Genomic DNA, 13,918 nt, shown 5'->3' on the forward strand with positions numbered 1-13,918 from the left:
ACGTGAGTTAGCCAACGAGTGTGTGTCGGAAACCTCTCCGATGTCTAACTCAGCAAATAGACAATAGGCACAAAAGCTCTGTGTATTTGTGAGTAAGAATTGTCATACTTGTACATAGGTCATGTCATGAACTTTTATAGATTATACCCGGCACACCCTACTCACTGCAAGCCAAGTGAGATGGCTTAAACCTCCTTACCTCGGTTTAGTAACAGCTCAACCGAGAGAGCACGGTCACGCCCTATGCCAGACCTAACCATGCTCACATAGCTCGGCACTACTGCAGGTTACTCTGCAAGTTTTTACTATTTAGATGACGTCTTGTAGAGCCATCTTATACCTCGGTCCTCCTTCCAACAATACCTCGGCTCAGGACGACCAGACCAGGCCACTAATAGCTTGCCTCTGACCGAACTGTCGGGCTAAAGGACCGAACTTCTTTACCTCAGCCCGTAGTACAACACAACATCCAGGAAATTGCACCTAGCTCGATTCTTTTCAATAGTTGTAGTTAGCTCGGCCCAATTTTCACATAAATTACCCTCTCAATTGCCCCTTAATTCCATCTGCAAAGTATGTTTGGGATTATAAACTTCTAGCCGAGTTACCCAAGTCTCATCTCGTTGAAATAACGATTCCAGCCGAGATAAAACAATGATTTCTGCCGGACTGAAGTTTGTTCGGCTTCCTGAACTCGCGCCGGTCGCACGACCTATCGTTTCAAAAAAGTCTGTCAACACATCCTTAACAGGACACGCGTCACACATTGATAGCTTCCTTGTACCATGCCAGCCGCTTCACATTACTCAAAAAATTTGAAAAAGGCCTGCCGTTTTGTCTTTCACAGAAATACGATCCCGTCATTTCAAACAGTCACCATTCTACTATTCATCTTCATTCTTCAGAGAATCTCAGCATTCTGAGCTCCATATCCACGCCTCCTAAGCTTCAACCCCTAACCAAGTAACTACTGTGCATGTTTTATTGGCCTTCTTGTTGGTTGGACTTTGTTTTCACGTCTTCACACACGTAAGTTGCTAATGCTTTTTTCTGATGTTCCTTTTTATTTATTTCTATACTTGCAGCACTTAAATCTCCATATATGCGTGTTTATATGCATTAGAGTGTTGAGCAAATACCATAAACCCAAAACCCTATGCTCAAGCCTAAAGGCACACCAATTGGATTTTGAAAAATATGATATTTGATCCAAAATCGTGCTGTAACCGAACTAGGAACTTGTTTGCGACCTGTTTGATTGTACACAACCAAACTAGAAACGCGCTATAACCTTGCACATTAATCACCAACCATATTACAGACCTTGAGTTGGCCCTTTTTCACGACCGAACTGAAAACTGCCTATAGCCCAGATGTAGCTGAGCTAGGTTTTTTTTACTTTGCTTATTTACTTAGCCTGGTCCAGTTATCTGGGCATAACACTCTTTATTTCAACTTTGCAGACTTGACTAGGTTGGCCAGGCACACCTTTGCACTATGCCCTTGGGCGGCTTTGCTCAACCGAGCCAACCAAAGCCTCAACCGTGCCGAGCTAGGCCACCGTGAACACATTAACACTTTTCTTCTTAAGTTAAATGGGAAAATACCGGTTTCTACTGGACTCCCCTAGAGCCATGGCTGAATTCCGAAGGGACTGTCATATTCTTGATGACGTCCACCTCTGCTTAGCCGAGATAAAAACCACACCTCGGGGCAAATCGGGCTTCGTTCCTTTTACAGTGATATTGATCGTAGAAGCCGGCCTTCGGTTTCCTGTACAACCCCTCATATGCGAATTCCTTAGGAAAACAAGATTGTGCCCAACCTAACTCTCCATAAACACTTACAGGATAATAAATGGCATCGTTGAGCTAAACCACCGGCTCGGCCTCAACCTCAGATTGGCCGAGCTATTTCATCAATATTCGCTCGGCCAAAATGACGATGGTTGGGTGTACTATCTTTGAGTAAGGAGAGGCTGAGAAAAAATAATAAAAAACACACCGGACAAAGACTTGAACAACGATGATTTCTTCTGGGTTTCTGGTAATTTTGAAGATTAGAAAGCCCAAATACCGGGCTATAACATAAACTGGAATAAGGGAGCAGCTGGTAAGGACATTTGGGTTCCTTCTTTTTTTACTATTTCCAATAGCCACCGTACTAACCCCTGTGTTCGTTGATGCAGATTTAAATCAACTTAAATCGTATTACGCCTACGCCAATTAAGATGCCCTTCGCGCCGCCATCCGATACCGCCATCGAGATTGGGCCGAGCTGCTAAATTTTGAGCCGGCCTACCGGTACAGCGGAAAGAGGAAAACCAGAGTCACCGACTTCCTCCTAGAACCTTCACCCGAGCCAGACCCCACTCTTCTCCAAATCAACCTAATCCCTCTAATTGAAGAACAGGAGATGGCAAAGAAGCGAGCTATCCGCATCCTTATTACCGAGCAGACCGCTGCTTCCTCAGTTGATGTCCAGACCGAGCTGTCCCCAACTAGTAACACTCGTGAAGCCGTGGTCGCCCTTCTAACTGCAAGAACCTCGTCATCTCGGCCTAATACGAGACCACGTACCTTGGCTGGCCAAACACAACGTTTGGTAGATGAAGAAGAAACCGAGCAGCCTGAGACCGTACTCCATGAAACAACCATAGGCAGACACTGAGCTACCTCATCTCCTCCCGCGTGGGCACCTGTTGTGTCCTTTAAGGGCCGACCGTGACTGCGTCCGATTCCGTTTGTGCCGAAAAGGACCATCTTCTGGCTTTTAACTTGGCAAAAAGTGTCTGCCTTCCAACTGGCATGGAGAACCACGCCCATCTAACCGAGCTGAAGGCCGTACGATCGGCCAACAAATCGCTAATTCTGGTACATTGACTTCCACCTATGTTTTGAATTTGCCTCTAACTTCTTGCGTGGTATGTCTAAATGTAAATGTCCTGCAGGTCGTGCAAAAGAATTAGATTGCACACGAGCGTGTGCTCGAATTAAATAGAATAGCCAAGGCAGCTATTGCTGATGACAAGGCCAAAGAAGTCGAGCTTAAAGAATTACGAGCAAAGTTCACTGAGCTAGAAGCTGACCCGGACCAATTGCCTGAGCAGGTTTCTATTGTTGAGGCAAATAAGAACAAAGCTCTGGCCGAAAAGAAGGATCGCTATCTTTGAGAACTGGCCAAACTCAAGTAGAAAAAGGATGCCGAAATAAAAGCACTGTGAAAGCAAATGGAGGATCGTGGGTTCAAGGAAGGCGAGGAGCTTTTCGTCTAGCAATGTGAGGCTTTCAAAGACATATTTTTCAAGTGTGGGTGGAAAGCTACCGCTGCTAAGCTCGGTCAGGGGCCAGATTCTGAACTTTTTCTCTACCCTCTCCCTCACTTTATACTGAGCTATATGACGGGCTACGTTGCTGTGGTTCAACAGAAGTTCCTTAAGGTGGAAGAGGAGGAAGAAATCGCTGATCCAAATATTGCTCCATCGGCCAACACTGACCCCGGTCTTCAGCTAGCTTGGGTGGATCCGCTCAGCCAGCCTGTGCCATGCCCGGTTGAAAATGTGCCCTTGACCGACCTTCCCTAAGAAATAGCTACCGAAACTAGGCTACCCAGTGGGGAGGTCCGGGCTGACCTGGACACCGACCTTGACGATCTTTTTGCCTAAGGGTTGGTTCTGTATTTTACTTTTAACGAAAATGTAACCGGGCTACAAGCCCCTCCTTCTGTACTGGATTTCTAAAGAATAGAAGTATCTTTTGGTTTGAATTCTTATGCCATCATTTTGTTCGGTCATAGTTTTTCCATGCTTCAGTATATCACTTACTTCTAGAATAGTAGGCCTAGCTAGCTCGGCCTTATCATTCCTTTCTTTCGGCCGAAATATTAATCTTGGCAGAAAAATAACTTGGAAAAAATGCAATACTATTGTAACAGAGATAACCACTTCCAATTATCTCGGTTGGAAGACGAACTAAGTGCTTAGTCAACCTGCCAACCTTTCTGGGCCTAGATCCTTATCTCGGCTACGGAAGAAATTTGTGTTGGTCAAACCTGTCAACCTTCTTGAGCCTAGATCCCTATCTTGGCTGAAGAAAAACTTGTTGGTCCAACTTGCAAACCTTCTTGAGGCTAGATCTTTATCTCGGCTGAAGAACAAAGTGTTGGTCAAACTTGCCAACTTTCTTGAGCCTAGATCTTTATCTCGGCTGAAGAACAAAGTGTTGGTCAAACTTGTCAACTTTCTTGAGCCTAGATCCTTATTTGGCTGAAAAACAAAGTGTTGGTCAAACCTACCAACTTTCTTGAGCCTAGATCTTTATCTCGGCTGAGGAACAAAGTGTTGGTCAAACCTGCCAACCTCCCTGAGCCTAGATCCTTATCTCTGCTGAGGAACAAAGTGTTGGTCAAACCTGCCAACCTTCCTGAGCCTAGATCCTTATCTCGGCTAAGAAAGAAGAATTTGTGTTGGTCAATCCTGCCACCCTTCTTGAGCCTAGATCCTTATCTTGGCTAAGGAAGAAGAATTTTTGTTGGTCAAACCTATCAACCTTCTTGAGCCTAGATTCTCATCTCGGCTGAAGAACCAAGTGTCAGTCAATCTTGCCGACTTTAGTGATTGCCTCCAGTCGAAAATAAATATGAACGACTTTTACAAACAAAGGAAAGAATTTTGCCAGGAAAAAGTCTACTTGCTTTATTAAAAAAGAAAAAATCACAAGTGTTTTAAGGAAAAGCTAGAAATAAAATACTTTGAGATTGGCCGTGTTCCATGGCCTGGGAATTGCTTTGTTGTCCATATCTTCTAAGCAATATGCCCATTTTCCTACTAAACTAATCACTTTGTATGGTCCCTCCCAGTTAGGCCCTAACTTGCCATCTCCAGGTACCAAAGTATTGCCCATTACTTTGCGTAGTACCCAATCTCCAATCTTGAATTGCCTTGGATGCACTGTTTTGTTGTATTTTCTAGACAACTCTTGTTGATAAGAAGCAATGTGCACCAATGCCCTTTCTCTTCTTTCTTCTGCAAGGTCGAGTTCTAGGGCTATTGCCTCACCATTCAAGTTGGGATAAAAAATTTCACTTCTAATAGTGGGGAGGCCTACTTTCAGTGGGATTACTGCCTCCATGCCATAGGCCAATGAAAAAGGTGTTTCGCCAGTTGACCACCGAGGTGTGGTACGGTAGGTCCATAAAACATGGGAAAGTTCCTCAGCCCACTTGCCTTTTGCTCTCTCCAGCCTCTTCTTCAGACCGTCTACGACAACTTTGTTGGAAGCCTCAGCCTGGCCATTAGCTTGGGGGTATGCCGGTGTAGAGTTGTAGAATTCTATCTTGTATTCTTCGCAAAAGCCCTTAAAGATTTTGCCATCAAACTGAATCCCGTTGTCGGATATCAAAGCCTTGGGTATGCCGAACCAAGTTATGATGTCCTGCCAGACGAACTTCTTAACGTCTTTTTCTTTTATAGATGCGAGTGCTTCTGCCTCCACCCACTTTGTGAAGTAGTCCGTTGCTGCGAGAAAGAATTTTCTGTTACCTGGTGCGGTTGGAAGTGGTCCCACTATATCGAGGCCCCACATTGCAAAGGGCCACAGGCTGGTCAAGGGTAGGAGCTTTCTGGCTGGTTGATGTATTTGGTGTGCGAACTTCTAGCATTTGTCGCACTTCTTGACATATTTCTCTGAATTTGCTTGCATGTAGGGCCATCAATACCCTTGTGAATTGCTCGGTAAACCAACGATCTTCCCCCTTGGTGGCTTCCGCAAACGCCTTCGTGTATTTCAAACAAAAACGCTTCGACCTTGCTGGGATGGATACACTTCAAGTAAGGTCCTGTGAAAGATTTCTTGTACAATGCTAGTGATGGGGAGAGCCAAAATCGCTGTGATTTTGCTCGAATTTTATTGGCTTCTTTCTTTTCTTTAGGCAAGGTGTCATCTTTTAAAAACACTGTGATGGGATCCATCCAAGAAGGGTCTAACTCGGCATAACATGCTTTAGCTGCTTCAGGCTTTTCTATACTTGGTCTGAGTAGAAAGTCAATCAACAATGGGTGTGGGATAGATGTATCTGTCATTGACGCGAATTCGGCCAGCCCATTTGCTTTACTATTTTCCTCTCGACTGATTTGCTCTATCCGAACTACTTCAAATTTCATGATCTCCTTTCTCACCAACTCTTGGTATTTAGCCATTCTCTCATCGTTTGCTTCGTAATCGCCCGAGATCTGGTTGACTACCAGTTGGGAGTCACTGTACATCATTAGCTCGGTGGCATTCATGCGAAGTGCTGATTTTAAACCTGCTAACAATGCTTCATACTCCACTTCGTTGTTGGATGCTGGGAAACCAAGGTTGACTGCTTGTTCAATCGTTAGGCCATCCGGTGAGACGAGGACTATGCCTAGTTCTGCACCGTACCTGTTGGATGCTCTGTCCACGAAGAGTTTCCACATCTCTCCGACGAAAAGCTTTCAGCAAGTTGCTGGATCTGACGATGTCTTGGGATTAGGGACGCTGCTGATGCCTTCTTCCAGGTTAATGCTTGCCGTTGGGCTTTGATCCTTACTCAAGACTTTATTTTTGGGTGAGTCCTTGCTGTCGGTGCTGCGGTCTGTTCCTTCTTCCCTTTCTTCAAGATTGAATGGCTTGCTATGCAGTTGAGCGTCCTACTTTGGGGGCTGCACTATTCCTGCGGCACTTTCCCCCCTTCTTTCGGTCTCGGTTGCTTTGGTCAAGTCGACCGGGTAAACATGATGGTTTCCCGGTGCAAATTCGGCCAAGAAGTCTGCCAAAACTTGGGCCTTTATTGTTGTTCTTGGTTGAAACTTAATGTGAAATTGTCCCAACTCTACGACCCACTTTGGAATTCGTCCAGAAAAATCCGCCCTCTCAAATAAGGCTCTTAAAGGGAAGGTTGTTAAGACAATCACGGTGTGGGCATGGAAGTAGTGCGACAATTTTCTTGAAGCCATCATCAAAGCTAAAGCCTGCTTCTCCAATGGAAGGTACCTTGTTTCGGCGCCCAACAATGTCTTGCTTACATAAAAGATAGGCAGGTGTTGTATTCCTTCAGCTCTTACCAACACCGTGCTAATTGCATGCTGGGAAACTGCTAAGTACAAAAAAAGCTCCTCTCCTAGTATTGGGGTTACTAACAACGGTGGAGAGGTCATGTAGTGTTTCAGGCTTTCTAGGGCGCGGTCGCACTCGTCATCCCACTCAAACTTGGCCTTTAGTGCTTGGAAGAATGGTCGACACCTGTCTGATGACCGACTTATGAACCGGTTTAGTGCGGTTGCAAGGCCAGTGAGATGCTGGCCCTGTTTGGTACAGCTTAATTTCAGCTTATTTCAGCTTTCAGCTTAATTTAAGCTATTTTGATGTGTTTGGTTTAGCTTATAGCTTATAGCTTATAGCTTATAGCTTTGTGGAAGTCAGAAAACAGCTTATTCTTTAAGTGGGGCAGGAGATGCTTTAAGAATAAGCTGGAAATCAGCTTAAGCTGAAAGTTATAAGCTATAAGCTGTTTAGCCATAAGCTATAAGCACTTTCCCACAGCTCTACCAAACAGGGCCGCTGTACCTCTTTGACTGTGTTGGGCCTCTTAAGATCTTGGATAGTTTTGATTTGAGAGGGATCAGCTTCTATACCCCGGTTGGTTACTAAAAATCCCAAGAATTTGTTCGACCCCACGCTGAATGCGCATTTAGATGCGTTCAAACCAGTGTTTTTAAAGGCGAAAGCGCAAGGCGAGGCGTTTTACCCTTGTTGAGGCAAGGCGTAAGCCTTGAGGCGTTGAGGCGTAAGCCTTTTGAATTTTGATTTTTTTAATTTTTATAAAACGCAAAATTAATTAAATATAGCATAAAAAGAGTAAAAAAAATAAGAATTGCCAAATAAAATTTTTAAAGGCCATTCTAAGCATATAAACAAAATTAATTAATTATTTCAAGTATTATAAGTGGTTTCTAAGTCATTCTGATTAATACTATAATAAAAAAATAACTTAAGTCATGGTCAAAAACTTAAATTCCAATTGTTCAATAAACAAAATAACTTAAAACTCTAATACTCTATGAACAAAGCAATAAATAAATAATAGGTCACTCTAAGTCATCCTCATTAATATTGTCATCATCTTCGTCCGCTATATCTATAATGGGATAAGTTCCATCAGCTATTCCACCGACTTCTTCCAACTCCATGTCTTCATCCGCAAGGGTGCATCTTGCTGCCTTGCCTTTTCCTCTATCATTTCCTATACAAGAAATAGGATTTCAAATTAATTAAATAGGCACATATAATAATATATATGCAACTAGTCCATAATTGTTTAACAACTTACTTGAACCTTCACCAACTTTTCTTTTCTTCGCATTCGAAGATGAGTCAACATTAATCGTAGTCATAGTTGATCGATTCTCCACACTTCTATCATATGCAGTGATAGGCACAGTCCTAATTGCTTCAGCATCAAACAATTCTTCTTCATCAAGCCAAGAAGCATCAAGGGAGAGGACAGGATCTTCTTTTTCAGCAATCCATTCATCATCCGAATCAATTTCATCAATTAGTATTGGATCGATGTTTTGTCTTCTTCTGATACTCCTCTCTCTTACTTTAGTGTTGTACTTCACATAGACCAAAGCATTCAAATGTTTGTGCTCAAGCCTATTCCTCTTTTTTGTATGAATCTAATATAATAATATAAGAAACGAAATAAGAAACATGAATATTTTATTTTATGCATAAGAAAGTTTAGGAAAGAAAGATATATTACCGACTCAAAGGTGCTCCAATTCCTCTCACATCCCGAAGCACTACAAGTTAGACTAAGTATTCGAATAGCAAATTTTGTTAACTCTAGTGTTTTGCTCCCAAAACGAATCCACCAATCAGCTACATAATTTGAAAAATGCACAAATAATTTCAATCTCGTAATTTTATAGAATGTAATTGGAAAATTATTTTCATATTAGTTTCTTACCGGGAGAGTGTATCGCTCTGGAATCAATTGCAACACGACTTCCGAATTCCCCTTTTGCTTGATCATAATAGTCCAATTGGATATCAGCCTTGAGACGCTCATCATAACTCAACATTCTATCCATGCACTGATACAATCCTTGCCTCACCTCCTCAACATTGGAGAATGAATCTCGATAGCGCAACTGAGGGTTTAGATAATAACCAGCAGCATGTAAAGGTCTATGAAGTTGGGGTGTCCACCTTGCATCTATCTTATTCCAAATTGGTCCGTACTTCCTAACATTTCCTCCACAATTGAAAGCAATCTTTTCTTTAGCCAAATCCATCAACTCATAAATGTAAACCATAGCAGGCCTTTCCTCGGAATCAACTTCTCGCAAAACACTAACCAAAGGTATTGTGCTTTTGATACAAAAAGCAATATTCGGCCAAAATTTTGGATCAAACAACACAGTTGCACGAGCCTTTACCCCTTCAACCTTTCTTGCCCAACTACTAGAAGCCCACTTTTCTGAAGAAAACATAGCTTGGAGTGGTTGCTTTTGTTTGTAAAGACTTTGGAGAGTAAGATAAGCAGTGGCAAACCGTGTTACTGCTGGACGGAGTAGTTCACTGTTCTTTGTAAATGATCTCATCATTGAAAGAACCCAACAATGTCCATATATAAACTTGACCACTTGCCTAGATAACGAGAGAGTTTGGTCACAGACTTTCAATTTTCCAATGTCCTCCAACATTAAATCAATACAATGCGCAGCACATGGAGTCCAATACAACTTCTTCCTCTTCTCCATAAGTCTCGACCTGGCATTGACATAGTTTGAAGCATTATCAGTAATAACTTGAACAACATTATCTTCCCCAATTTCATCTACGACACTATCAAGATAGTTAAACATCAACTCCCCATTTTTTATAGTATTAGATGCATCAATTGATTTTAAAAACCAAGTTCCAGCAGGGCTATTCACAAGAAAATTAATAAGAACTCTACTTTTCCCATCTGTCCAGCCATCAGACATAATTGAGCATCCATATTGTTTCCATGCTTTCTTATGTTCCTCCATCATGACATTTATATCCTCTACTTCTGCTTTAAGAATCCAAGTCCTCAATTCATGCATAGAAGGGGGTTTGAAACCAGGTCCATAATTTGCAATTCCATCAACTGCAGCTACCCAATACGGATCATTCACTAAATTAAATGGAAGAGCTTTACAATATATAAAACGCCCAATCTTTCGACACACATCTTTTCTTTCTTCTTGTTTCCATTTGGAGTTCAGTGTAGATTGTCGTGCTTGAAAACTAGCAAATTTATCCATTGGACCCCTCAGTTTTGGTGCTTGTGTCATACCACCAGTATCGCCTTCAATAGATTGAGAAGCACCACTCTCGCCCTTTGCTCCAGCACCCTCCCAATTTCATATAGCATCTCATTACGGGCACTTTTTTGCTCAAAGAAATTTTTTAATGCGTGTTGGCATTCCAACTTTACATCTTCAGGAACTTTTGAACACGGTTTAATGCCTTTATGCGTACCGGCTAGATGATTTTTAAATCGACTTACAGTACCACTACAAGTTTGATCACAAAATTTACATCTAAAATACTTTTCCCCATCAACTTCTTTTACATACTTCCAGACAAAATCTTTTCTTTGGCCTTTGGGTTCAGTCATTTTTTTTTCCCCACAAACTTATCAACTGTAGCACTATATAAAAATAAACAAAAAAAAAATTAAAAAAAAAAGATACTGGTTAGGTGGGATGGCAAAAAGAAAAAAAAAATATTAATATTAATAATAATAAATTATAGTCTATCAAAAAATAATAATAATAATAATAATTTTAAATAAAAGAAGGAGAAACATTAAAATAATAATATTAAGCATGATATGGTAATCTACTGCACTGTACATATATAATGTATTATATAATAACAAATTAGTCCACTACATATATAATATATTATTTAATAACATTAGACTGTACATATATAATATATTATATAATAACATGTTAGTCCACTACACTGTACGCTTGAAACAAAGATATAATATATTATATAATAACATGTTAGTTCACTGCTGCACGCTTGAAACAAAGATATATATATTATATAATATATATCCATCACAGTCGGATAGAGATAGATAGACCACTGTACTACACTGTAGCTATATTATATAACATATACACTGCACGAAACAAAGATACATATATTATATAATATATATACATCACAGTGACAGAACGAGAGAGACGATGTAGAAAGCAGATCGAGAGAGACGATGCAAAGATGATGCAGAGAACAGAACGAGAGAGAGAGACACAGAGACAGAGTCGACTCAACTCGACAGAAAGAGAGAGAGAGACTGCGTACCTTGAACACCCTAGTTCGTTGAAGAAGATTAGGCGACTGATTTGAAGTTGTTGGACTCTGATTTGAAGATCGACTTACATGGTATTTATAACTTATTCTTGAGCAATTTCTGTTTGAATCGAAGTCAATTTATAGCAATTTTCCATCAACTACTCTATCTTCCCTTTTTGAATTTTGAAATGGAACTCTTCAAAGGCTTCCACCTCGCTATCAAAAGCGTGAAAAGAGCATGAAGCGCGACAAATGCTTACGCCTCTGATCTTGACGCGTACGCATAGTTGGGGTCTCGCCCCAAACAGAACGCATCTGTGCGTTTTTCGTACGCCTCGCCTCAAGTCGCGCCTCGAATACGCCTTTGAAAACCTTGGTTCAAACACAACTTATACCAAACCAAAATTTGAAACATTTCATCTAGGTCCTTGAGATAGTCCCTCTCATCTCTACTTTTGACCACCATATCATCAATGTAAGCTTCCGTTGTTTTGCCTAACAATGTTTTAAACATTTTGGTGATCATCCGTTGGAATGTTGCCCCTGCATTTTTTAGATCAAAGGGCATGACTTTGTTGCAATATAGTCCTCTGGGTGTTGTAAATGACGTGACCTCCTGATCCGATTCATACATAGCGATCTGATGGTAACCGCGATACGCATCAAGAAAGCTAAGTCGGTTATGCCCTGCTGTTAGGTCCACCAGTTGGTGAATTCTTGGTAGGGGAAAGCTGTCTTTTGGGCATGCTTTGTTGACTGTTTTATAGTCCACTCACATGCGCCATTTGCCGAACTACAGTGTTGGAAATCTATCTGGGATAGTGTACTTCTCTGATGCTCCTGCTTCAAACAAGTTTCTTACTTCCTTCGCCACTATTTCTGCGTGGCGGAGTGCCGATCGGCGAGTTCGCTGTATGATTGGTTTGGCGGTTGGATGGACATTGAGTTGATGGCAGATGAAATTAGGGTCAAAGCCAGGCATGTCATACGGCGTCCAGGCGAACACTTCGATGTTAGAGGTCAAAAATTTCATGATCTCTATTCTCTCGGTGCTGGACAGAGACGAGCCGAGCAGAGCAAAAAGAACTTTTCTGGGTTCTTTTCATCCATCCTTACCTCCACCAAGCCTTCTACTACCTTCTGTTCGACTGTTTTGCCGACGTCTGCGAGCAGCTCGTTGCTTTCTGGTTCCTCTACCATTTGTACAAACCCTTTTGCAGCCCGGTTGCCATTTACCGTCACGAAGCACTGCTTGGACATGATCTAGTCTCCTAAGGCCTCTTCAACTACCTCGCCTTCGTTAGGGAATCGCAATACCTGATGGTTGGTCGAGGCTACTGCTCGCATGGCATGTAACCACGCTCTCCCCAGTATTATGTTATAAGTGGACGGGACCTTCAGTACCCAGAATTCCACTTGCTTCGTCATTGTTCCTATTTTGACTAGTAGAATTAACTTGCCTACCAGCCATTCTGGCATTGAGTTGAAGCCGACTAAGGGAGATGTTGCAGGTGCCAAGTCTTTATCCTCCAATTTCAGTTGCTTGAAGGTTTCATAGTACATTATCTCACACGAGCTCTCTTGGTCAATTAGGATCCGTTTGGTGTCAAAATTCTTGACGCGCAGAGTCACCACCAATGCGTCGTTGTGGGGGCATTGTAACCTTGCTAAGTCTTTGTCCGAAAAGGTGATGACGTTCGTTGCCTCCATTTTTCCCCTTTTGACAATTGGTGGTGTGCTTAGTACCTCTCTCAAGTGCTCAGCTTTTTTAATCATCCCTCTGAGCTCACATACCTGCTCGGGTTTGACGATCCCATGTATCACGTTGATTATACCTTGGGACGGACCGTTGGTTAGAGTCGCATCTAGCCTGTTGCGGTCTTGGGGTGCGGGCTGCGCTCCAAGAAAAAACGTAAATTCAAAAAATGAGTTTACGTTTGTTTTTAAACAAAAATTTAAAAATTTTACTAACAAAATTTTTTTTTCTAACTAATACTAACCGAGGGGGCAATTGGTAATGCTACTTTAAACCTTAGGGAGGGGATTGTAATTTCTAAAATGTGAGGGGTGTCAATGTAATTTACCCAGTGAGGGCCAAATTGATATTTAAAAAAATTAAATTGCTGAGGGGGAGAATCTGTAATGAAACTTCCCCCCTCACCTTTTGGAAATTACATCCCCTCCTTGAGGTTTAAAGTTTCATTACAGATTGTCCCCTGAGATTTAAAGTTGCATAATAGTTCCCCCCTCACCGTAATGATCATCATTCATAAAATTAAATTAACCGGGGGTCAGTGTAATTTTCCAAATGTAAGGGGAGAACTGTAAGAAATATAAAGCTCAGATGGTGTCAGTGTAATTTAACCTAATTTTTTATATAAATATTTTATCTAATAAGTTTTAAAATAAGAATCATCCAAATTATGGAAATTAGGATAGATTAGGATATTTGTTTCAAAAAAACTAGGATACTCCGCGGATCACTCTCCCTCCATATTGCACCACTTCATTCATGTATAGTTTCGTTGCCTTTTGGTGATACCACTACC

General features: G+C 41.6%; 3 protein-coding genes across 3 annotated transcripts in view; 1 reads left to right on the forward strand and 2 right to left on the reverse strand.

Annotated features, from left to right (window-relative positions):
- The window catches only part of LOC114289919 (uncharacterized), a 57,318-nt gene that overhangs the window by 31,034 nt on the left and 12,366 nt on the right, over positions 1 to 13,918 (forward strand). The window lies entirely within an intron of this gene.
- Positions 8,108 to 12,629, reverse strand: LOC114289897 (uncharacterized). The gene is made up of 5 exons (XM_082917879.1): positions 12,486 to 12,629; positions 8,992 to 10,408; positions 8,785 to 8,903; positions 8,350 to 8,698; positions 8,108 to 8,262 (listed from the first exon to the last, which is right to left on the reverse strand). The coding sequence occupies exons 1-5, from the start codon at positions 12,627 to 12,629 to the stop codon at positions 8,108 to 8,110; spliced, it is 2,184 nt and encodes a 727-aa protein (XP_082774005.1).
- On the reverse strand, positions 12,633 to 13,079 carry LOC145821373 (uncharacterized). The gene has a single exon (XM_082917880.1). It carries the CDS (start codon positions 13,077 to 13,079, stop codon positions 12,633 to 12,635), a length of 447 nt encoding a protein of 148 aa, XP_082774006.1.

The sequence above is a fragment of the Camellia sinensis genome, chromosome 3, assembly GCF_055761805.1.
Source record: "Camellia sinensis isolate YWXY chromosome 3, ASM5576180v1, whole genome shotgun sequence".
In the NCBI taxonomy this organism is placed as follows: domain Eukaryota; kingdom Viridiplantae; phylum Streptophyta; class Magnoliopsida; order Ericales; family Theaceae; genus Camellia; species Camellia sinensis.